Genomic DNA, 22509 nt, shown 5'->3' with positions numbered 1-22509 from the left:
CGGTTTTGTTCCACGCACATTGATCAATCTATCAGAAAACCTTCCAGCAGCTACAGCCCAAGGCTTTCATTGTCAAGCGTTGTCGCAAGGTTCGGTTCTGTTGAGCCCATACTTGGTAATACCAGACTTGAAACGCGACCTAGTCTATAACCACGGTTACCAAAGTTTCTTGCCTGGGTTATCTAGGTTGCCACGTCATGAAAACTCGCGTTAACAGCAATTCCACAGCATAGACGCAGATGCTTTGAAACTTAGCTACTCGATTGCAATCGAACGGGATGGCATCGATCGGGAGGAATTACGGCAGATTTGAGTTGCGTGCTAGCGAAAATGCTTTTGCTAACTGATCGATTGAAAGCTACTTGTGACCTTGATTGCATTTGATGGCTTGATCTTGACAATGAACCGTGTTTCTGCTCGGCAAAGAGATGTTGAATGTGGAAACTTTGCGCAAGCGTTATTGAGTGTGTCTACAGCATGTACATAAGCGATGCGCATATCCCTCTTCTCAACCATATTGACATCGATATGGATTAATGTTGAGTCCCTACGACCTATGCTCTAACCAAATTTGAGTGGGATTGAAAAGCGCACGTGTCGCGCCCTTTCACGGCTGCCCCGGACACGAGCCTTCCGGCTTCGCTAGCTCCAGAAGCCTGGACCGTGGAATTAAAGTAGTCCCATAATCTATATCTATATATACTCTGCTCATTCCCCACCCTGGTCACCCAGCACCGCGCACAGCTCGTCGACACGCCGGACAGCCATTCCGAAATGTTCAGCCTGCCCTCAAAACCAATCTTACAGACGCGAAAGGCATTTTAGGTTTAGTGACACATATTGCCTCTAGCTCTACGATCTGTATACTAACCCATAGTCTCCTGAGCAGCTTTCCAATCACGATGCTGGACCTTACTCAGTGCACGCTGGTCAAGATGACTAACATGCCTTATTCCGCCGCGCCAGCCTGGATCTTCACAAAGATCCTAGATCGCAACTCCGCCGTCAAGGAGATTGAGATGGCTCCCGGCGGTTACTACTGCTACGTCGACACCCCGGATTGTGCTCAGTCTATCGTGGCCCAATTCGATTATCAGGGCGTTCTGGAAGAATACCTTCACGCTTACAAAGTGATCTGCGTCGGGGTCGTTCCTATGGCGGAGGCTCCTACTGCCAATACTGTTAGCCTTCGTCTGACCGACTTCTTGCGCACCGAGGAGAACATGCCTCATACGAAGACCGTCCAGTTTCGGGGGCTACCGCGCAAACATCCAGGGCGTGCAATCATGGAGATGTCTAAGCAGTGCTTCGAACACTCCCAGGACTTTTAAGACGACTTCTATCCCATCGATCATGCGAACACCGACACCAACCCTCATGTCGTGAAGATCGAGGCCTGTGACGGTAAAGCACTTGTGCGACTCTCCTCCAAGGACGCCGCTGCTGAGATGGTCTCCATGTACAACGGCAGCTTCTGGAAGAACGACGTCGTCTACGCCGAGTTTGTTGCCGATAGCGAGATGGATGACATCATCCAGACTAAGATGCCGGGCAAGCAGACCAAGCTCTTTATTCAAAAAGTGAAGCCAGGTGCTTCCAAGGAGGACATTCGCGCGGTGTTTGCACCCCACGAGTGTCAAGACATCCAGATGCCGCCAGGCCAGCCCTTCGCTTTTGTCTTCATGTACCAAGAAGCAGCTGCCCAATTCTCTGACTCACTTGATAAGCCGAACGGAAAGTATCATAACGGATGGTTCTGGCGCATCAAATCGAACAAGAAGAAATCAGAGGGCAACGCCGCTCCTGCCGTGCCAGACAGCAAGTACCAGGTTACGCCGGCTTTCCGGGCCCGCTCGCAATGATGCAGGTGCGACCGACCTCACCTACGGTATCTCTCACTTGTCGGTCACTGGCGGTAACAACAGCTCTGCTTCGACCAGCACCAACAATACTTACGACGGCGACCAGCCCCTTGTTGATGAGTGGTGGATTTCTAAGGCTACTATCGCCTTCGAGAAAAACATTGCTGTCCCAAAGACTGCTACGAATGCTAGCATTCAGTGCGATTCAAAGGCTTCAGAGCACAGCAACGGCCAGTCTACTCCGGAGGCTGCCAGCAAGATCCGTGTGACCGGAATTCCTCGTTCTGCCACTGAGGAGCACGTGCGCAAGTTCTTCGAGGGCTACCCAGTCAAAGAGATCGTCCTGAACCAGGGCATAGCGATAGTGGCGGTGACGAGCCAGCACCAGGCAGAGGAGGCGCAGTTGGTTCTAAACAACAACAAGCGCCACAAGCTCCTCGGCAAGAAGGTCATCTGTGTCTTGCTCTAGGTCTCTGGCTTTGGTAAGTCAATTCTAGAATGCCCTCTCTTGGCTAAGGCTGACACAGGTAGATCTTTTGTAAGCATGAACCACATTGGCGACTGATGAAGGAACGGTGCAATACACGGTTATACCTTCGGAATGGTCTTGCTTCCGGCGATTGAATATTTCTGAGTCTGAGTGAAAGCTCAGGCCATGCTGGCATATTAGCGAACGCGGTAGCTCACACTGTGGCCTGCTCAATCCTTCGAGACCTTTTGGTGCAGCGTCACACAGATCCTATGCACTGTAGGTAGTATATACCGAATGAATACTTCACGCTGCTATGTGAGTGCTGTTCTTCATCTGAGCTGTGGAAGCGCCGGCCTAAGTGGCAGTTTCGAGTCACTTCAAGTACTGTCAGGATGGACTGTGGAAGTCTTGCCCACCATGATTTGTTCGGCCTGACAGAGCCCAGCTTTCGGATGCATAGCCAGTACCGAGAGCGAGCATTACCGTATGTAGACAAGTTTAGACGGCAAGTTCGACGAAGTGAACAATCGTACGACTATCTTACACTGTCGCTCTTATCAACAAGCATAGCTCTTGCGAAGTCAACCCTCATGATAAAAGCCTACGTTTGAGGATTATCGCAAAAATGCGTAGAATACATCCATCACGGATCTACCGGATCTTCTTTCAAGTGTTATCTGTGCCTAGACTAAACAAAGAAAGCTGAAATCCCGCGGTCTTGCTTGTTGGGAGTACTTTCCGACTGCCAAGATCAATCATTTCGGTCGACGCTCCGTAGTGTTTGTAAACAATGTTTTCGCCGCTCTTTTCTCCGATGTTCGGCGATACAATCATGCAGTCGCCGAAAAGTGGGCGAGAGGTCAATCTCCCCAATACCAACCAGCCTTGGTTCAACCTCGATCCATATCTCCAACCGCTTTTTCCACCACTATACGCTGCCGCAAGCAGAGCGCCTCTGATTCACCGTTGGTCGCGCGACGAAGATAGCCCTGGACCAAGCCTACCTATTTCTACACTGAGGCGAGTTCCGACGCCTATATCAACGATATTACAGGACTTTCCAAAGTCGCACCCATGTGCCACCACGTTGCGGGGTAATTGGCTATCGCAGCCTTCCTATTGCGTGCAAGCGCTCATTGTCTCCTCGGGCCAAGCGCCGTGTTTCACCATAGTCCCCATCTGCTCCCAGCATTGCCGGCCAACCTTATCGACACGGCTTTTGGTCGCCGCACACGTGTAGTCCGACCCTTTGTATACCTGCCATTTCAAGGAATACATGTCCGTCGATCATGCAGGGCCGTGGAGAACTAGGAAATACGCTTACGCGTCGATCATTGCGAAGGCCAATCATAATGGGGCGTGTTGAATGCTAGGTGAATGTGATTGGACGACCAGTCGTGTGCTTGCAATTCGCTTGGGAGGTCTTTCACTGTATGGATGTAAGTCAGGAACGGCCTTTTACTGAATGCATACCACAGGTACCCACCAATTAACTTGCAGCCAAGGAAACAGAGAGGCCCATCTGAGCAGTATATAGATGGGCTATCCCAACGTACCTGGCTCACGGTAGGCATTCGAGAAACATTCACTCAGCTCCAGTCGTTCTACTATCATTCACTTCTTGCTCTTTGCATCAGAAAACTGCCAACATGTTCGCCTCAATCAAGCTCGTTTCCCTCCTGGCCCTCGTCTCCTCCGCGGTTGCCCTTCCCGCCGAGCTTGACAAGCGCGCCGCTGCAAAGTGCGGCAGCGTCAGCTACACCGCCGCTGCAGTCAACGCCGCCTCCCAGAAGGCTTGCTCGTACTACCAGGCCGGTACTCAGGTCGGCTCCAACAGCTACCCCCACACCTTCAACAACAACGAGGGGTTCTCCTTCGCTGTCTCTGGTCCTTACCTTGAGTTCCCCATCCTCTCCAGCGGTGCTCTTTACACTGGCGGTAAGTGCTACAATGTCATTGGTCGCTCTGGAAGCCTTTGGTACTAATGATCTAACAGGATCCCCCGGAGCTGACCGCGTTGTCATCAACACTTCTTGCAAGCAGGCTGGCGCCATTACCCACACTGGAGCTAGCGGAAACAACTTCGTCAAGTGCACCTAAATCGATGCACCGGTTTCTCTTCTGACGTCTTCCCTGGGAAAAGAAGGACAGTCTACTTCGCACTATTCATGAGGAAACGAACGATTGCTTGGGTATGAGTTGACGGAGCTCGAAAAAGTGGGATATCGCATTGCATAGCATTGTCCCAGCGTTTTTGACTTTACTTGATGAGCTCATGGCACTTTGTTTCTGATGATGCGCTTCGCGGCATGATGACTTACTTTTGAACATGATATCCCAGATGGAATTGGTTCTCGTAGTGTAGCTACGGAAAAATGACATCCTTTTTTGCCCGACCTTCTTCATGCCTGTCCAAGATACATGAAATCATATAGACCCTTTAAAAGTGGGTCCGCAAAGAGTTCCGACAGCTCCGCTCAGCTGACTGCTGCGGCTACTACCGAATATCCATCATCTTTCGAAGACATGAGACAACGTTCAAAGTGGCACATTCTTATTGTGCAACAGTTTTATGTTTTAGGTAGTATAAAGCAAATGCCGCTGTATTTGCCTTCGATTCGCATGCGAGACGAGACATAGGAGGCGAGACACAATGCACAATCACCTATGCTGAACCACTTTCATGCCGCTATACTTAGCTTCGACATTATCACTGTTGCTGGAGGGCTTTATTACCTTATGTTCTGAGAAATTCACTCTTTCTTTGTTACACACCAATACTTTCACCTTGTAAAAGCTCGAACATTGGTATATATATACTAGCTTAAATCCTTCCCTATTGAAAATCAAGCAACTCGCAACTCACAACCCACAACTCACAACTCATAACCCATCGAGTCTCTTCACCAAAACCCACTACCCTTTCACCAGAACTCCGGATTTGAAGGGTTTCTGTCAACATATCTCTTGATCAGAATGTCGACCAACATGAACTCTTCTAGCACGCTGGTTCGTGTGACCAACTTATCACCGGGAACAGATCCCATTGTATTCTACAATGACATTCTTCCCTTCGACTTGCAAGATTCTGTGAGCGAGATCGAGATGGTTCTTGGCCGTTACTACGGTAGAATCTTCCGGAGTACCTCAACCATGTACGTCTTCATGGACTCGCACGATAGCGCTCAGCGCGCGGTGCAAGAGTTGGACGGTCTTGAATGGGGTAAGAGCCATCTGTGCATGCCGATGACTCTGAAGATCGTCCCTCTCACAGAGGCACCCGGCGCTGCTGCTTTGAAGCGGCTGTCGGACTTCCTTGCCATCCAGAAGTCGATGCCTGACTCGAAGACTGTGCGGTTTGACAACATCCCTTCCGCTCACAAGTCCAAAGTCGTTAGGGAGTTGTTTGACGAGTCAACCTTCGCATTATACATCGACGAGGATGTTCCTAATGACACGGAGAAGTCCTCGAATGACTGGATCAAGTATATCCAGGATGGTGACGAGCTCCTTGTTCGATTTGTCGATGTCGATTCGGCCAAGAACATCGTCCTTGAGTACAATGGTACTTACTATAAGAATGAGACCATCTACGCGACGTGTGTCGACGACAAGGCACTCGATGATATCGTGGAGGAACGGGAACAGGCGAAGTTGAACAACACGACGGCAAAGCTGTTCATCGGCGCCGTCAAGCCTGGGGCCTCGACTGAAGATGTGCGTAAGATGTTCGCGCCCCATGTACCCAAGGACATCCAGATGCAGCCGGGTAAGAGCTTCGCCTTCGTGTTCATGCATGAGGACGCTGCTGCTAAGTTTATGGCGGCTTATCCAAACGGCAAGAAGCACGGTGGCTGGAACTACCGGGTCAAGTATGCCAACGACAAGAAGGGTGGTAAGGGCAAGCGTGTACCTGCTGCATCTGTCGGCGAGTTCATGGCTACTCCTGCCTCTGGCCCGATCGACACCGAGACCTACGGCGGCTACAGCAGTATTCCGGTAAAGGTTGAAGCCCCAGTCAAGAAGGTCGCTCTTCCGAAGCCTGCGCCTGCACCTGCTCCCGTCCAGGGTCCTGTCATGGTCCGCGTCAATGGTCTTGCATACGCAGCTACAGAAGATCAAGTCCGCAAGGTCTTCGAGAACGCGAAGTTCCAGGTTGAGGAAGTCGTGCTGCACAATTCGATCGCTAGCGACATTCACGCTGTCGTGAAGCTCGCCAGCCATGAGGAGGCCGAGCGCGCACTCTCAGTGCTTAACGGTAGGAAGATCCTCAAGCGTAAGATTGAGGTTGTGAAGGCCACTTAGGATGACTGGTATCCCGCCAGGTTCCGAGTTTCTCGTTTGTCTGTTCCCTAACTGTTCGACGGTCTCAAATTGTTTTCCTGTTATCACCTCCATGTAGGATCATGCGTGCTACACAGTAGCACCTGCGGGTCCAAGATTGTATGTACATCTGTCTTTCTCTTATAGAAATGGTTCAAAAAGAAAAAACTTACTTTGCAATGTTCTTGTCCCTCCCCCCGTGTTTTGCGTGTACATCGGTCTCCCTAAGTCGATTTGCTCCGCGAAATTCTGTGCACATTGCAGCAACGTGCACGAAACATCGCGAAAATGAATCAAGCGGTTATGAAGGTCCACTGAGTCGATCACCACTTCTCATACAGCATCAAAGGGCTAGCGCGATGGTTTCGGTTACGATTAGATTGCCCGGCGGAAGCGTAATTGCTGGAGAAACCCTAGTGCAACGCTACGAACATTTGCACCTCTGAACTAACGTTAGCAAAGGTGCGTGCGCCCTTTCCACCGCTGAACATAATTCTCCCATAAGACACAATTAATCCCCTGCGCTTTACCTGAAACGTCACGGAGGCGAAGCCTCCGCCGACTACTTACAATTTTTGGCACCAGTAAATGCGCGATGTTTCGCAAATCTGCTATTAAGCACCAACAAAAATTCCCCGAACCGTGGTAACTATACGTACCCCACAACTAGGCCCACTTGAGCCGCCTGATGCTAGATGATCAATATCGATCGGAACAAGAGCCTCCGTGCCTAATCCTGCCAATTCACGAAACATAGTCTAATTGCTGAGTATAAGTTTGCATCCTGCACTCACGGAGTTACGCAGAACAGTGCGAATATCTCTTCAAGATGAAGTTGCTTCCGATTCTCTCTCTTGTCGCTGCAGCGGCAGCTTTGCCGGCTACCAATGATATTGCGCCGCGGGCATCGATGTCCAAGGTTGATGGACTCAAGTTCAACATAGACGGTGTTACAAAATGTAGGTTCAACATCTGTCTTTCCGTCGTAGATATGCTAGATGTTTGTTGTTATTTCCTATCCGAGACATAAGCACAATCTGTTATACAAATCCCTTCAAAGTTTCGAAGCTCATACTGACTCCATATCATAGATTATGCGGGCACGAATTCCTACTGGATGCCATTCCTGACCAATGACAACGATGTCGATGTCATCATGGGCCACTTGCAGACGGCTGGTCATAAGATACTCCGAGTTTGGGGCTTCAACGATGTCAAGACAGTTCCCGGTTCAGGCACAGTCTACTTCCAGTCCTTCTCCGGCTCCTCGGCAACCATCAATACCGGCGCCAACGGCCTTCAGCGTCTCGACGCCGTAGTCAAGGCAGCGGAAAAGCACGGCATTAAACTCATCATTAACTTTGTCAACAACTGGACCGACTATGGAGGAATGGCAGCCTACTACTCAGCCTGCGGCGTCAGCAGTAACGCGCAGTGGTACGCCGCAGCAAAGTGCCAAACAATGTACCAAGCGTACATTAAGGCTGTAATCTCACGCTACCGGACATCCACTGCAGTCTTTGCATGGGAACTTGCCAACGAGCCCCGCTGTAATGGTTGCCAGACCTCCGTCCTCACCAACTGGATTCGTCAAACATCAGACTACATTCGCTCGCTCGATAGCGACCACATGATTGCTATTGGCGATGAGGGTTTCGGTCTCACCGGCGATGGCTCGTACCCCTACCAATCCGGCGAAGGTCTCGACTTCGCCGCCAACCTCGCCCTGCCCAACGTGTCATTCGGCACTTTCCACCTCTACCCCAGCTCATGGGGCACGACAAATGCCTGGGGTAATGGGTGGATCACGGCACACGCGAAGATCTGCGCACAGCTCAACAAGCCATGTTTGTTCGAGGAATATGGCGTTGCGACTGATCACTGCACTGTGGAAAGCGACTGGCAGAAGACAAGTTTGGCGGCAAAGGATAGCGGCATGGCGGCGGATCTGTTTTGGCAGCTTGGCGATACTGTTAAGAGTACGGGGCAGCAGACGTCTAATGACGGGAATACGATTTACTACGGTACTTCGGATTGGACGTGTTTGGTCGATAATCACGTTAAGGCGATTGGATAAGCGAAGATAGTAATGCAGTACTAGGTACCATAGGTACCATTCTTGATCAAAGATCTTTGTCTTGCTTTTGAGCCTTCTTGACAATGGATCATCCTTTGTTCAGGCGTGTCGCTGCATAACTGACAGGGCGTGGCCGGCTCGTAAATGAATTCGTCCGCTCTGAAGCAGTTAACAGTGCTTGTCACGCCACTGATGTGCAAGGCGACTATGGAGCAAGAATAACCGGAACGTATGGAGGAAATCTGCTTGAAAACTCTATCTGACGAACTGAAGAGATGGGCTTTCAATTGGTTGTCATAGCAATCGTCGCCGCGGTCTGGGGCTTAGAGAAACCGCACTTCATATTTACCATTGCGAAGCGGGCTTCTCGTGGATTGGTCATTGACAAGATGGGTGCAGCTTCTTGGAGCGAGACTCGGAAGCTATGAACGTTGAAACAACCATCTGCTTCTCAGTATGATGATGATCCTGATAGGATATGGATGTGTTAGATGTTTGGTTGTGCATTCACAGCACCGTGCCCAACCTTTGGGCATCGGTGGGCGCTGTGTGGTATCTCGGAGCATCACACAGCGCACGGTGGGTGTTGAGGCTTTCCGTTATCATCGCACTGGATGTGCACACGCTTCCCAATCTTGCGTGTCTTCAAAAGCTTAGATGCGCCTTCCGCATATCCTCGCTCTTTCCTCTAGCTCTCAGCTTGACCGCACCTTCCGTCAGCTTCTGTTTGCACCCACGTGGTACCTTCCGTCTCTTTCCGTGCAGTTCTGCTCACCTTCTTCACCTTATCTCCACAGGTAACGCTTTTGCATCCATCCCTTCTCGCTCTCTAAACACTTGCACTCGTTGAATCAAATACTCACACGCTACCGCCATCGCCACTACCATGCGTCTTTTCACTACCGCCTTAATGTGCCTAGGCCTTGCCCTCACCGTCGCTGCAGCAGGTATACCTCCGCCCGACGTGGTCGTAACTCCGACCAGCGCTATCGGGGGTTCTACAGATGTCCCTACTCCCACCGACAAGGAACCCAATCTCATCGACCCCAACATGGCGCCCATCGTCTCTGACACGCCAGCGCCACACATCCCACCTCCTGGTACCTGCGGTCAAGCCATCTGGGTTCCCTTCCTCGGCAGCGTCTGGATCCAGGCCAATGCGTGCCATAGGTTCGGTGACGCAGGCGACATTCCCGCGCCGTCTGTCGAATTCATCAATGAGGGCTATAGCAACTGCAAGATTTGTGTCTTCTGGAAGTGAGCCTGCCTCATGATGATCAATGACGAGAGGATGTATATGCTAACGGATGATTCTAGGGGTAAGGACTGCAAGGGCGACGTCGCGTGGATGGGCAAGATCCCCAGCTCGAGCTTTACCGTGAAGTTCACGAACGACAACTACCCATACAGCTACTTTTGCTCGAACTAGCCTTAAAGGGTCGGCACGACAAGCGTCGGAGTGCTGTTACGGTCAACGTCTCACCCGGCGACTGACTATGTTGTGGGCTGGGTTGGCGGAATTCAACAGTTTTGCATCGGCTCATGTATTGCCCTTTGCAGTGACTGATGGCAGTGCTCACATGGATGGAACTAATCACTGATAGCTAGGAGGGAACACCTGGCCAACTCTAATACTTTCATTTCGAGGGATATCCTGATGAGAATTTCAAGTATACATGAACTTTTGTCCTCTGTGTGCACCCACTGTAACAACTAGGGCTAAGCTGCCCAAAACGCTTCTTCTCTTTCACCATCGACCAGCAAGATATGACAGCCTCTTAATTGCACTGCACGGCTTGTTCCTGCGCACCCTCTTGTGCGCTTTCCGCGTTTTCTCTATTGTCCGCCTCACATCTTTCGTATAGATTCATGGCGCTTTCATTGTATTTCCCACATGTCTCCTTCCCATGCGCGTTACACCGCAGCGAAGGTTCGGCTCAACCAACGCAACCGCTTCGTCGTCACGGTCGGGCCGCGCCGTTTCAGGCTCGCATAGCGGCGCAGTCGAGCTTCGTGTTACATCGAGTAGGTACCCGGAAAATCGCGTATGGTGGAGATCTAGGCTTTGAATCACGTAGTGCATGCAGTGATACTGCCGTGATTGAGACGCGGAAGGGGTCCGCTGACGAAGATCACCATGAGACCGTATCGTAGCAAATCGTCGTGAGATGGGTAATGCGTGATGGCGATGTTTGCATCACGGATGTTGAAACAGTCAAGTCTGGGAGGGGTTGGCGAAGCTCCTTGTCGACACGCGGGCGCTTACGGGTACTGGTCCACTGAAGCCTCATATATGTTCAACTTTTGACATATCGGTCGTCCTTTTCGTCCGTCATCCCAGTGTGAACGACCAGCCCCACTCTTGCAGCACGTCTTCCCAGTCGCGCTTCTGCTCTCCGTTCAAAGCAGGCCTCCAGACCTCCTCCAGCACTTTCTGCACATTGTTCGTGTTCTCGTAACAGTTCCTTTGCTGGATCTCCGCGAGTCTCTTGAAGCATTTCGATATCTCGGGTTCGTTGTCCAGCTCCGCGCCGGCGAGGAAGATAGGATAGAGGAGGCTGGACTCCGCGGGGCTTCCTGGCGGTATTCGGGACATGAACTCCATCGCGCGAGTCGCGCAAGAGGATATGAGCGATTTATGTGCTGCAGATGTGCGGTACAGCTGTATTAATGCGGCGAGGCGGTAGGCCTCTGCAAGCGCGATGAGGTCAAGGGCTTGTGGGAGATCAAGACCAGGAAGCCCTATTGGGGATCCATACGTCCATTGTTGGATATCGCGCTCGATGACCGAGAATGCAGCTTCCGAGATTTGTGGGAAGGCGGGATTCGTTGAGCTCACGTATTGTATGCGCGAGATCAAACTACAGAGGTAGTATGTGATACCCATTAGTGGATCGACGACCAGCGGCGTGTCAGGCTCGCAGGCTAGCGTCAGATCGTCGTATACGAAGAGTGACTCGTTCTTTGATACTCGCGCCATAAGGGATGCCATGGCGTTGTGGTAAGTGAAGTGCCTACGTAGCGAGTGGAGCTCCCATGAGTCGCCAGGATCGCCTAACATTTGGAGGATGCCACGGACGCATTTCATCTGTGAGAGCCATCGTGTACTCTTATCTCCGTTCAGGGCTTCGAGACCAACAAGTAGTAAGATGATGCCGATAACCTGGTAGGCATCACGGGGCGGGCCGCCGGTTTCCGGGACACGGTTCGACAGGAAGGAATGGCACTTGCGCTGGTGCTTCGCTGAGACACTGCGAAGGTGCTGTGCACGATCATTGCTTGCACTCCGGCGGGCTAGCTGGGCTGAAGAGAGGGCAAGAATAGCGTCAAGCATGCCATCGCATTCAAAGGCCCAAGGAATATATAGACCAGTGTAGAAGCTTGACGTAGTCGTCGCCACTGATACGCTCGGTACGAACGCTTCGACATAATAGCGTAGCAAATGTTTTCTTTCTCCTAGTTCGTCTCCTGGAAGTGCATCCCAGGGATCTATAGAAGGCACTAAGGGCCCGGTCATGGAATCCGGAGAGCTCTCGCTGTCTCGGGAGTTGGCAGCGTCGGCAGCGATCCTACGTGGAGCCTGGTATTCGCATGACAAGTTCAATCGGGTGCAGTTCTGGCAGTCAGGCCGTTGGCCGTCGCATCTTTTCCGACGCGCTCGACAAGTCAGACAGCCTTGACGCGAGCGGGGCGCGAATTTGCGCTGACGAGTCCTCGGTTCACCCATCGTGGAGCGGCGAGTGAAGGGGGCCCATGCATAGTCAAGAGAAGCTCGGGCTATGCGCACAGTGAAGCACAGGATCGTCGGAGATAGGCGATATGGAGGTAGATGAGTCTTTGGATGAGAGGGTGGAGAAGAAGAGGAAGATCATGGGGTCGATCTAGTCGTCCGATAAGCGGAAAGCGCAGTGCACGGACCGAAGCCAGGCGGGTGGGGTCAGCGATTCTCCAAAGGTCCGCGACTTGTCAACGACAATGTGTACATCGTTCTCTTCTTGACGATCGAAGCCATTCGCTGTAAGAGCATCAAGCCAGCCTCATATACAGTACCGTATCACTTTCGCCACTTGGTTTCTCTGAACGGATGCTCTAGGGAACGGATGTCGCTACCTGTGGTATGGCCTGGATTCATCACTCAACGTGTATTTCTCAGCGTGAAATGCACGACGCTCGGCTCCTTGCCTTATGCATAGAGACAATCGCGGAACGATATCGGCCTGCTCCAGTGTCCTTGACCTCGGTCGAGGGGGCTGGCAGCACCAAGACCCTCGTGCCGCTAAACCACCGGTTGTTGCGCAGAGCCTCGTACATCTTTTCGCGCAACCGCCACGCGTAGCTGACTTACTCCATAGCTGTCAACTAATCCGGCACATGCTGCTCGCACAGATAGTAATGCGAAATACGTGATCTTGCTCAGAGGCCTCGGCAGATCTCAACAGATCTCAACAGCAATAAGCAGTGCACAATCTCAAACAGCAGCTGATGAGATCATGGAGGATATGTAAGCATCCGAATAACGTTCTCGTATCAAGTGCGCTCACATCAGCATCCTTCCCAGAGCAGACCCGTATGGTACCGACTGGCATGGCATCAAATCACTAGACCATGCTCGACTGCTTTTTCCGACCATATCAACAGGATCCTTTGTGCGGTTGCGCTGCTTGCAAATTCCATTTCAAACTGCTTGCCGTATGCTGCCTTCAACGACTATTTGAGTCACGCATGTACATCCCAGGGCGCGCAAGCCGCACGTCAATAGTGCTGAATCATGCCCCAGAGAACATCTGCAGCCCGTGCGCAGGGCGCGCAAAGACATGCCATCCGTCGGAAATTTCCATTGGTGAGTCCTCGCGATTTTCCATTGGAATTGACCAATCGTATGAGGCGGCACCAGCCACGGTTTGCTGTCGCCATTATGTCCCGTGAAATGCCGGCGGGAAACTGGCGGGAGGACTTACCGCATCGCATCGAGCGAGCGACGCGATTGGCTGGCCAAGTCGAGGTGGATTTGTAGTGGGCCAGAGTTCGACATGAAAGGCGTGAGGGCGTTTCGGAAAATAGAACGCGAAGTTGTTATGGTAAGGTGATGACTCTGAGTGATGACTCTGAGCGAGGGCCGATGTAGGAGACCATACCTAGATACGAAGAGGGTGGGGATATAAGAGCCATGGAAATCGCCTTCCGTATTACCATCATCTCAGGCATCCAACAAAGCATTCAACCACGGTTATACCAGCATTCCAGATCGGCCCAGACTTAACATACTATAAGCTACTCCGTCCAACAATCAATATCGCAACCTCAAACTAAGGTCAACCATCAATACTATACTCAACAACTTGGCTCCTTCTGTACAGCTGCCATATCACGACAACGGAGTCACAAGCAACACCGCGCTTCGGGGCGCTCAGATACTTTGCCTGCCAACTGTCCAAAATCTCATCACCAAGCTTCAGCCTCTGAACTCCGGTCCCACATTTCAAACAACCACCGCTCGCCTCGCCAACTCCACAACAATGCCATCCTACGCCCCATCAACAACAACCCGATCCTCCTTCGACACCATGAAGTCCGGAAAGACTACCAGCAACGTCTCCCTCATCTCCTCCACAGCCTCGGCCTCAGCAAAGCCACCAAGCAAGACAAAGCAAGCGTGGGAATTCGTCAAGAAGCACGCAAAGGAGCACCACGAGAGCGTCAATGCCGCGTATGCGGTATACTACGGACAGGGTGCGATGAGGCCGGTGAACAAAGGAGAAAAGCCGTGAGAATAGAGTGGGTGGGTGAAAATATGCGGTTGCTACAGGGTTTAGATCTGGAGGCAAAGTGCATTTCTGGGTGTTGGTTGGGGTTTCGAGCGTTATCATATTCGATACCTTCTCGCAGATGCGACTACGACTATGTTTGCTTTTTAGATGATCCATTCTAATACATAAATAATGTTCAAGACTATCAATCACATCTTGTGTTCCCTTCTCCTTGGCTAAACCACACTGTTCTTCTTGAGTCTACACCATGGCTCATTCAAACTAGCGATAGGATACAACAGCGTCTGCGCCCCTTTTCGCTGCGACTCCAGTATGCAGGCAAGCACAGTCTGTCGAGTCCACCCTTTTCCCCAGATATCGCCTTGGGTTCCGACAAGTGACAATTTGAACGAGACCTGCGTATCGCTGGGCGCAAAAGAATTAGACATCGATTGTGTGAATTGTAGACACATAAATGGTGGGCATAGTGACATGAAGTGCGGCATCCCTGAAGGTGTGTGCATGCTTTGAGTCAAACCACTTCTGCACAGTCATGAATGACTTTGCGAGTATGGACATCGTCTACTATGAATCACAGCGCACCGGAAGTCGAGTCAAATATCAAAGCAATTTCAATTGAGTGATATAGTCACAAACAGCAGAGCCTTGAATGGCAGCCGTTATAAATATCCGTGGATGTGCTGTTCATCCTCCTCTGTATACACACCCTTTCTGCTCCTCACCTCCTTGTCGCTGGTATTACCGACCCCTTGTCTCATAGCCAATATGTTTAAGAAGATCAAACGTGTTGCGCAACCAGAAGACGACCTCGTGGCTGGTACCACAGCTCTGTCTTTGCACCCTGATACAGTGCCACCCTCCGGCAAAGAGTGTGCACCACGTCTACATACGCGTTCGAACACCGAGCCAACCTCAGGGGCAAGGTCCTTTATCTTTCACGCGCCCGATGTCCTCTCGGAAACGTCTTCCCAGACTCGACCTACGCTTCTAGATCCATCGCCTATCGATACCAATGCAGGCATGGAACTTCACACTGCCTCGACTCAGGCATCACCCGGCCAGCCCAACCCGCTTACAGACCCGCCACCCTACTCGCCTACACCATCAATTAGCTCGTCTGGCGCACCTGGGAAACCTAACAAAGTCCCTAAACGTCTGCAGTCTCTCCAATCCTCAGTCGAAGACGGCCGCGCCACCAGCTTCGCCAAAGCCGCCTACTCAGGTGGCAAAGAAGCGCAGAAAACGTTCGTGAAAAACGAGATGAGGACGCATGCGATGAAGACAGGGAATACGCCGTTGATAGCCGCCGGTGTGGCGGTTGCGTTCTACAAAGGAGGGAAGGAGGCGAAAAAGGCGTTCAACAGGGCGGAGGTGGAGAGGCTGGAGAGGCTGATTAGGGAGGGGAAGGCTTTTGTGGATGAAGATGGGAATGTGATGTTTGTAGGGAAGGAGAAAGGTGGTGTGTGCGAGGGAGCTGGGATAGGAGTAGAAAGCTGGGAGGATGCAGTGAGTGAAAATCAGGTCGAAGAGCAGATTGAGGAGCAAATCGAAGAGCAGGTCGAAGAGCCAAACAAAGAGAGCCTGTGGAAGAAAGCCAGAGCAAAGGCGAAACCTGCCGACGGATGATTGTGGCGTCGCAAGAGGAAAATGATTCCATTGTGTTACCTATGACGACCGTTGAGAACTACCGGCTCTCTTTGGGCTCCTGCCGCGTGCGGTGCGTGCAACGGAAGCGGGAGGAATTTTGACAGCGGGGATCTTGCGGAACAACTGCTTTGCTTGGGATCCAGTCGCCGGTGTTCGTTTGACGCAGCCTGCAGGAGGTGTCCGTGGTCGTGTAGCACGTTCCCAATTAATCCTCCGTGCATATGCACGAATTCTTGCAACGCGGGTCCTTCGGCGGAATAGCCTTGTCGCCGGTCCCAATCAGTTTGTGACACGACTTCTCGTAACTGTGCGGTGAGGTCACTTGGGTGTTTCCGGCACACACGCGAGTTCGTGTAGAAATGTTACCGTTTTCTAGACCACGCATGGCGCATGTAGGTACAAGGTATTCTCCTAGGGTTGGTGGCTAGTCCCGTTCTGCATTGGTCAAAGATTGACATCTACCGCTTTTGTCCTGAGAGCGCAGAGCAAGTTGCCATTGCGCACAGTCGGTGTGAGCATATCGTCAGCAATATATCGAGGTATTGCAAGATCAATAATGTTGCATTATGGACATGGAGTGTGGTGTGATACTTGACAACCAAATTGGCTGCGACCCCGCTTGAGTAGGGATATGCACTGAGTATGAGGGGAATACTGGGCCGTCCTTGGCTTGAACGGCTGCATACACAGTACTATATAGGCGCAGTCCCACTGGCTGTCCGGTACTGCCGGCAGGCGAAAGTGGTTCCACAGTCTACTCACGGTGCGTTTTGGTGTAAAGAGCTCCTAGTGGTCGTTGCTGTCCGCTTGTGCCGACCGCGCGTCTATGTCGAAAATGCAGACAGGCCTTGATCAATATATGAAGTATACTCTTTGCTTCAAGTAGAGAGCATGCACAAGACGAATGGTACCGCTTTTGTGCTTGACTGGTGCAAGATAGGGGTCATTGCTGGGCTGGCGGGAGAGCCTCATAAACAGTGAGTGCGGAGATAACGTCAACGCAGCGAGGTCTGGCCACGTAAAATTGCGTACATGAGACACGCCAAAGTGAGCGCGGATCCAAACGCGCTCTGATCACTTTCGCTTACACCGGCCCGCTACCATTGACAGCAAATGCACCGTGCGTGGAGGGCCTGGGCGAACGCCCCAGGAGGACGGAGCGGTCGCGCGAACGCCCACGCCCCGTCCTGCTGGAGTCGATGGGTCATCCGGGCGTTTCCGAAGGATGAGATTGTTGTCGGACGACGGACTCGCACGAAGGCTTTCCGTTCTCGGGATGCGATTGAACCGCTTCCGGGCACGATGCAGTACCTGCAGATTCCGAAGGGCTGGACTCGGATACGAAAGCAAGATGGGGGGGATTTCGCACGGCGACCCGCTTAATCGTCTGTCACTGACAAGCCCGAGTTGGCTGATAGGGGATGGTAATCACTCCAATTAGTCATGTGGGGGGTTATGTGTAGTCTAGAGGGTCGTCGTCCGTCCTTGGTCCTGAGTAGACATGCGGGAAGGAGCAATTGTAGAGGAGGAAGGTGCCGTGGGTGTGGTTTCGTCTTCAACACTTGGAACCGTTGAACACGTCCCATTGACTCGATTTCTCCCGCCCACAACAACAGACGAACGCGACGGCGCAGACGAACATTACTGTACTGTAACGAGGGCGAATGCAAAGGAGCAACTGGAGGCTCGACTTGCCTGCATTTGCGACCTCGTCGACAGTCCAGCAAGTGACCCAGGCGCTATCCGCGCCCAAATCACCGATGCCAGAGCCAAAACCGGCGCCATGGAGAGGCTAACGGCCGACACGAGCGCTGCCAATGTCACGTTTCTTAGCCGATGAGAACTAGAGTTGCACCCGCCATCCAGACTCTGGCTCTCTTCCGCACCGAATAGCCGTTCCTGGCGCTCGAAGGATTTGCTGCAGGGAATCGACTCCTCGACGCGGGGAATACACCGAAACCATTTTCTCGGAACGGCACATGCGCTTAGCGAATCGCTGCCAGTGCCATGCAGAGAGTGCAATGGTCGGCCACGAGGCGATGCCAATGCCCAGGGTGCGTGCCGGAAGGGAAACGGTTCCATGCCCGTGGCACGTTTCACGGCAGCTCAGGCTGGTCTTATGCTCAGGCCAGGATAAACGGCTTTCGTGACGTGCGCACGGCAAGAGGCTCTAAAGGGCTAGGGTCGGCGAGATGCTCACGGCAGGCCGAACCCTGGGCCGCGGCTGCGGCAGTACAACAGCGTGCGAGGCATGCGCTTGCGCTTACTGCGCATCAGAGGTCCACATATGTAAAGGAGGCCCGACCACCCGGGTCTGCGGCTATTCTCTACCACAGCACCTCCTCGGGTTGACTATTCTGTCCCACAACCATGGATTTCAGACACTCGAGCGTCGTGGCTGCGGGTACCTACCGAGACGACGGTTTGGCGAACGCCATCCCGCTGAGAATACACAAAGACCCTTACAAAGAGATCGCCGGTTCTCTCCGCGCACAGAAAGATTGGGATTCTACCGTGAGCACCGTGCAGAACTATCAGGGCGGTTTGGGGCATCCATACAGTTTCATCCGCGTCACCATACCGGAATGTATTCCCGAACGCCTGGAGATCATCTCGTACGCCAACGAGTATGCTTTCCTCTACGATGGTAAGTCGATACACGTGACGGAAGACCGACCACAGCCACTGACGCCTCGAAGACGAAATGGAGAATTTAGACCTGAAAAACGTAAGGGGACGCTCTGCTCAATGGTCATGCATCCAATTGACCCAATCTAGTTCAAAGAAGGCCGCGATGATATGCTTCACGTCTTTCGCGATGATGCACTCAACGAGAAGGTTTCAGACAAGGTTCGTCCGGAGAAAAAATTGCAAGCGCAAATACTAGCCGACATGATGGCCATCGACCGACCCCGAGCGATAACGACGATGAAAGCATGGGCAAAATTCGTCGAACTTGCGTCGCGCACCCGCTCGGAGCCTTTCGAGACATTAGACGAATATCTCCCGAGCCGAGCGATTGATGCCGGAGAATTGTAAGTAAATCCCGCGATGCTATGTCGTTCAAATCAGCGATGCCAAGGCTAACGAAGCGGTTCCAAGGTTCTGGTACGGCATGCTTACGTTCGCCATGGCGCTCACAATCCCGGCAACAGAGCTCGACTTATGCATGAGGCTCGCGCAGCCTGGCTACGCCGCAATAAGTCTGACCAATGATCTTTACTCGTGGCGCAAAGAACGTGAAGACGCAGAGCAGGCTGGCCAAGATTACGTTTTCAATGCCGTGTGGGTGGTAATGCAAGAACGCAAATGCTCAGAAGACACGGCCATAGATATTTGTAGAGAGGAGATCAAGAGACACCTTTCCGAATTCGAAGCGAACATCGATAGTCCGGAGACCAAGGTGCTGTCGAGGGATACGCGGGCGTATCTAGAGGCTGTCCGGTTAAGCCACGTTGGAAACCTCGTGTGGAGCATATACTGTCCGCGCTATCAGCGAGGAGGAGTGTACGTTCCTTTTACTTCTGAAATGCAAATATACCGGCTAATCCATCTTCAGCGAACAAATATCTGCCCCACCGACGCAGCTTGGCGGCAGCAAAGCATCGCGGCTCCTCGACACCATTCTCAAGTTCCTCTTCTCCCCCTTTCAACACTTCTTCCAGGCAAGCCAGCGCCGTTTGCTCATGCAAAAGCTTGTACGACTTGTTTCATAGCGGCTGCCATTCTTTAACCCTGTTCTCGTTTCGCCATCATTAAATCTCCCATGATGAATACCCCCGGATTAGCACTTTCCTTTTTGTACTCTCGCCATCTGCATTCCGACTACGATCGGCACTTCATATCCCCTAGCATCTTCCAGAGCGGTATCTGGTCCACTATTTTGTAACCTTCATTGGCTGTTCGCGTATCAACAGTCTCCATGCATTAGACCTTTGACTATTTTTCCTGCGGTCTGCGGATATAGCTCGCATAGCGCTTCGAGGGGTGGAAAACAGGCAGTCCATTAGACGACGAATCATAGAAACGACGCATAATTCTATTGTAATCTTAACACATTCTCCGCTCTCGTCAACGCGAGCATGGCCACACTACTATATCACAACATCACCCTGTGCACCCCCGGTCTAGTCTTTCTCACCAAGTAAACACTGTATTTGCTTCTCCACACCATCCACAACCGCCGTGACCATCTCATCCTCAACCACACCCTCCAACCACGAAAACGCTAACACGCAGCAGCCGTCACCTCCAGTGACCACCGAGCAACAGATCGGCGGCCCAGTGACATTCGGACTCTGGCTGAACACGCACCTCCCCAGTTTCCACTCGTTTTCAGTCCCCGCCTCCGCCCTCACCAACCCGAGATTTGACAACTCGAACGATACCTTCCGCTCCTGGCCGACCTTTTCGGTGAAGAATTTGTGCATATCGGATACATAGCGCAGCAGCGATACGGCGTTATCCGCACCTTTCTTCGCGACTTTGGCCTGAATGGTGGCACGCACAGCACGCGCTTCCTCCCACGGGAACTTTTCGTTAGAAGATGGGTGCGAGGCGCGCGTGTGCGTGTGCGAGTAATCTGCTAGCGCGAGGACGAAGTCGTCGTTTCCGATGGGTTTGCCTTCGTGTTGGAGGATGAAGCGCAGACTGATGGGGCTGGAGGCGATGACCTTGTCGTATCTTTCCGCGGGAAGGACAGAGAATAAAGCAGAGGCGATGCAGCATTCGAGCGTGGCTTGCATAGTTGTGTTATTTTCTCTGCTGAGTTTGAGGAGGTGCGTTGTGATCGATGCAGAGAGCGGTAAGAGTTGGACTTTTGAGCCGGGAAGGGGATTGGGAGCGGTGACGGGCGGACCGGTCCATAGTTTTGGAGCGCGAGGGTCGAAGAAAGAGGGGAATATGGAGCCTAGAATTGCGCGGAGGAAGAATGGCCAGGAGAGGGGGTGCGGGTGGAGGTCTTCGAACTTTGGGAGAAGTGGAGTTGAGGGAGGTGTGACAGTAGATGTTAACTCGGTCCCTGGGGGTAATGACGCATTACTTCGGAGAGCCTCGAGGAAAGTGCGATGGAAGATAGGGCCGCATCCTCCGTCGCCGAGAGCGTGGTGGAAGAACCATGCTGCTGTGAACGTCGATTGATTTCCTGGATTTTGCAGTATGAGGAGACGCCAGAACGGCCGGGAACCGATATCGTCTCGAAAATTGATTCTGTGCTGGTCTTGAAGAAGTAGTTCGAGCTCTTCGTCTCTGTCACCCGCTGTGACAACGTGCTTATGCTCGATGAATTCGACACAAGTCTCTAAATCGATCGAGGGAAGCCGTGCAAAGTGGACTTCAGCGTCTTGCTGGTCTTCTTTCAGGACGATGATGCTGAGTGCCGGATGTCGCGCAATGACTTTGTGCAAAGCTTGCCAAATGAAACCTTTCAATTCGATAGGGGATACATCCGTGGTGGTGCTGCGGGTATAGGTAGCTACACAGGAAACATTCTTGAAGAAACCCAAATGGTGTCGAGCTGTCGAGAAGAGCTCAAAGCGACCTGAACAACGCGCATCAATAACTGTTCTCTCATACATGTACGATACACGTTGTCGCTAACGCTATCGAATCGCTAACATACCACAGGGTCGAAGCTTCTCCAAGCCAGCCGTCTTGGACATCATTGATGCTTGCGTTTGTGTCCCGCAGAGTGTTGAGTACCTGAGGCCTTAAACTCCCAACTTTGTACATATGGTAGTGTCATCTTTCTAAGGCGTCTCGCAAGCTTCGCCTTTCTCTGATGCGACTAGGCGGAAAGCAGACAGAGCGCTGGAATTCCGACGCGAAGCAGAAGCGAGATTGAGTGGGTCCTTATCGATTGAAAAGTCCGGATAGCAGCCGGAGTCGGGACTTTTACCACCAGTCGAGTCATGTGCATTTTCGTAGTGAATTGATCGGTCTTCAAGTCAACTAAAGACGACTTCGTTGCGGGTATTGTGCGCGTATGATGTTGCAAGGACATTGGGTGGCGTGCGTGAACTAAAATTTGGCCAACCGCACTGGAAGCGCACACCCTATAGTCTTCATCTCAGTCTGTGCTTGCATCATTCAATCCAAAGCCTCAGACTTTATCAGACAGCGTAAGGTCTGAGCGTGGTTTTGGCTTCATCCCAATATGGCGGAAATCTTGCTGACGTAACTAGCGCCACGCTTCTTTGGTTGTAGGCTGCAGTTGCATTGTCACCCCAACTTTCACCTTCGAAACCGCATCATGGCACCGCATCTGCACAGTCTCCCATCTGAGCTGATGCTGCTGATACTTGAGCATTTATCGGCGTCTCCCAATGCGACTCCTGCTTTAGCCTCGCTGTGCCTAACAGC

At 52.1% G+C, this 22509-nt stretch overlaps 11 protein-coding genes across 11 annotated transcripts; 9 read left to right on the top strand and 2 right to left on the bottom strand.

Annotated features, from left to right (window-relative positions):
* Positions 1-902: 902 nt before the first annotated feature.
* N0V89_004522 (uncharacterized protein) lies at positions 903-2331 on the top strand (the record flags this gene model as incomplete). Its single annotated transcript, XM_056213306.1, has 3 exons — positions 903-1278; positions 1333-1829; positions 1969-2331. 3 exons carry the CDS (start codon positions 903-905, stop codon positions 2329-2331), a joined length of 1236 nt encoding a protein of 411 aa, XP_056073614.1.
* Positions 2332-3983: 1652 nt separating this feature from the next.
* On the top strand, positions 3984-4434 carry N0V89_004521 (uncharacterized protein; the record flags this gene model as incomplete). Its single annotated transcript, XM_056213305.1, has 2 exons — positions 3984-4272; positions 4331-4434. The coding sequence occupies 2 exons, from the start codon at positions 3984-3986 to the stop codon at positions 4432-4434; spliced, it is 393 nt and encodes a 130-aa protein (XP_056073613.1).
* Positions 4435-5310: 876 nt separating this feature from the next.
* Positions 5311-6639, top strand: N0V89_004520 (uncharacterized protein; the record flags this gene model as incomplete). Its single annotated transcript, XM_056213304.1, has 1 exon — positions 5311-6639. One exon carries the CDS (start codon positions 5311-5313, stop codon positions 6637-6639), a length of 1329 nt encoding a protein of 442 aa, XP_056073612.1.
* An 847-nt stretch (positions 6640-7486) lies between these two features.
* N0V89_004519 (uncharacterized protein) lies at positions 7487-8734 on the top strand (the record flags this gene model as incomplete). The annotated part of the gene is made up of 2 exons (XM_056213303.1): positions 7487-7616; positions 7749-8734. 2 exons carry the CDS (start codon positions 7487-7489, stop codon positions 8732-8734), a joined length of 1116 nt encoding a protein of 371 aa, XP_056073611.1.
* Positions 8735-9620: 886 nt separating this feature from the next.
* N0V89_004518 (uncharacterized protein) lies at positions 9621-10163 on the top strand (the record flags this gene model as incomplete). The annotated part of the gene is made up of 2 exons (XM_056213302.1): positions 9621-9991; positions 10052-10163. The coding sequence occupies 2 exons, from the start codon at positions 9621-9623 to the stop codon at positions 10161-10163; spliced, it is 483 nt and encodes a 160-aa protein (XP_056073610.1).
* Positions 10164-11066: 903 nt separating this feature from the next.
* Positions 11067-12251, bottom strand: N0V89_004517 (uncharacterized protein; the record flags this gene model as incomplete). The annotated part of the gene is made up of 1 exon (XM_056213301.1): positions 11067-12251. One exon carries the CDS (start codon positions 12249-12251, stop codon positions 11067-11069), a length of 1185 nt encoding a protein of 394 aa, XP_056073609.1.
* Positions 12252-14298: 2047 nt separating this feature from the next.
* N0V89_004516 (uncharacterized protein) lies at positions 14299-14502 on the top strand (the record flags this gene model as incomplete). Its single annotated transcript, XM_056213300.1, is given in 2 exon segments — positions 14299-14303; positions 14322-14502. 2 exon segments carry the CDS (start codon positions 14299-14301, stop codon positions 14500-14502), a joined length of 186 nt encoding a protein of 61 aa, XP_056073608.1.
* Positions 14503-15267: 765 nt separating this feature from the next.
* On the top strand, positions 15268-16128 carry N0V89_004515 (uncharacterized protein; the record flags this gene model as incomplete). The annotated part of the gene is made up of 1 exon (XM_056213299.1): positions 15268-16128. The coding sequence occupies one exon, from the start codon at positions 15268-15270 to the stop codon at positions 16126-16128; it is 861 nt and encodes a 286-aa protein (XP_056073607.1).
* A 2391-nt stretch (positions 16129-18519) lies between these two features.
* N0V89_004514 (uncharacterized protein) lies at positions 18520-19188 on the top strand (the record flags this gene model as incomplete). The annotated part of the gene is made up of 3 exons (XM_056213298.1): positions 18520-18796; positions 18849-18877; positions 18928-19188. The coding sequence occupies 3 exons, from the start codon at positions 18520-18522 to the stop codon at positions 19186-19188; spliced, it is 567 nt and encodes a 188-aa protein (XP_056073606.1).
* Positions 19189-19279: 91 nt separating this feature from the next.
* Positions 19280-19865, top strand: N0V89_004513 (uncharacterized protein; the record flags this gene model as incomplete). The annotated part of the gene is made up of 2 exons (XM_056213297.1): positions 19280-19656; positions 19709-19865. 2 exons carry the CDS (start codon positions 19280-19282, stop codon positions 19863-19865), a joined length of 534 nt encoding a protein of 177 aa, XP_056073605.1.
* Positions 19866-20276: 411 nt separating this feature from the next.
* ATF1_2 (Alcohol acetyltransferase) lies at positions 20277-21809 on the bottom strand (the record flags this gene model as incomplete). Its single annotated transcript, XM_056213296.1, has 2 exons — positions 20277-21606; positions 21766-21809. 2 exons carry the CDS (start codon positions 21807-21809, stop codon positions 20277-20279), a joined length of 1374 nt encoding a protein of 457 aa, XP_056073604.1.
* Between the last annotated feature and the right edge of the window lie 700 nt (positions 21810-22509).

The sequence above is a fragment of the Didymosphaeria variabile genome, assembly GCF_027946475.1.
Source record: "Didymosphaeria variabile strain IMI 356815 chromosome Unknown scaffold_3, whole genome shotgun sequence".
NCBI lineage: Eukaryota > Fungi > Ascomycota > Dothideomycetes > Pleosporales > Didymosphaeriaceae > Didymosphaeria > Didymosphaeria variabile.
Note: the sequence above shows the minus strand (reverse complement) of the source record. Positions and strands in the feature narration are given on the sequence as shown.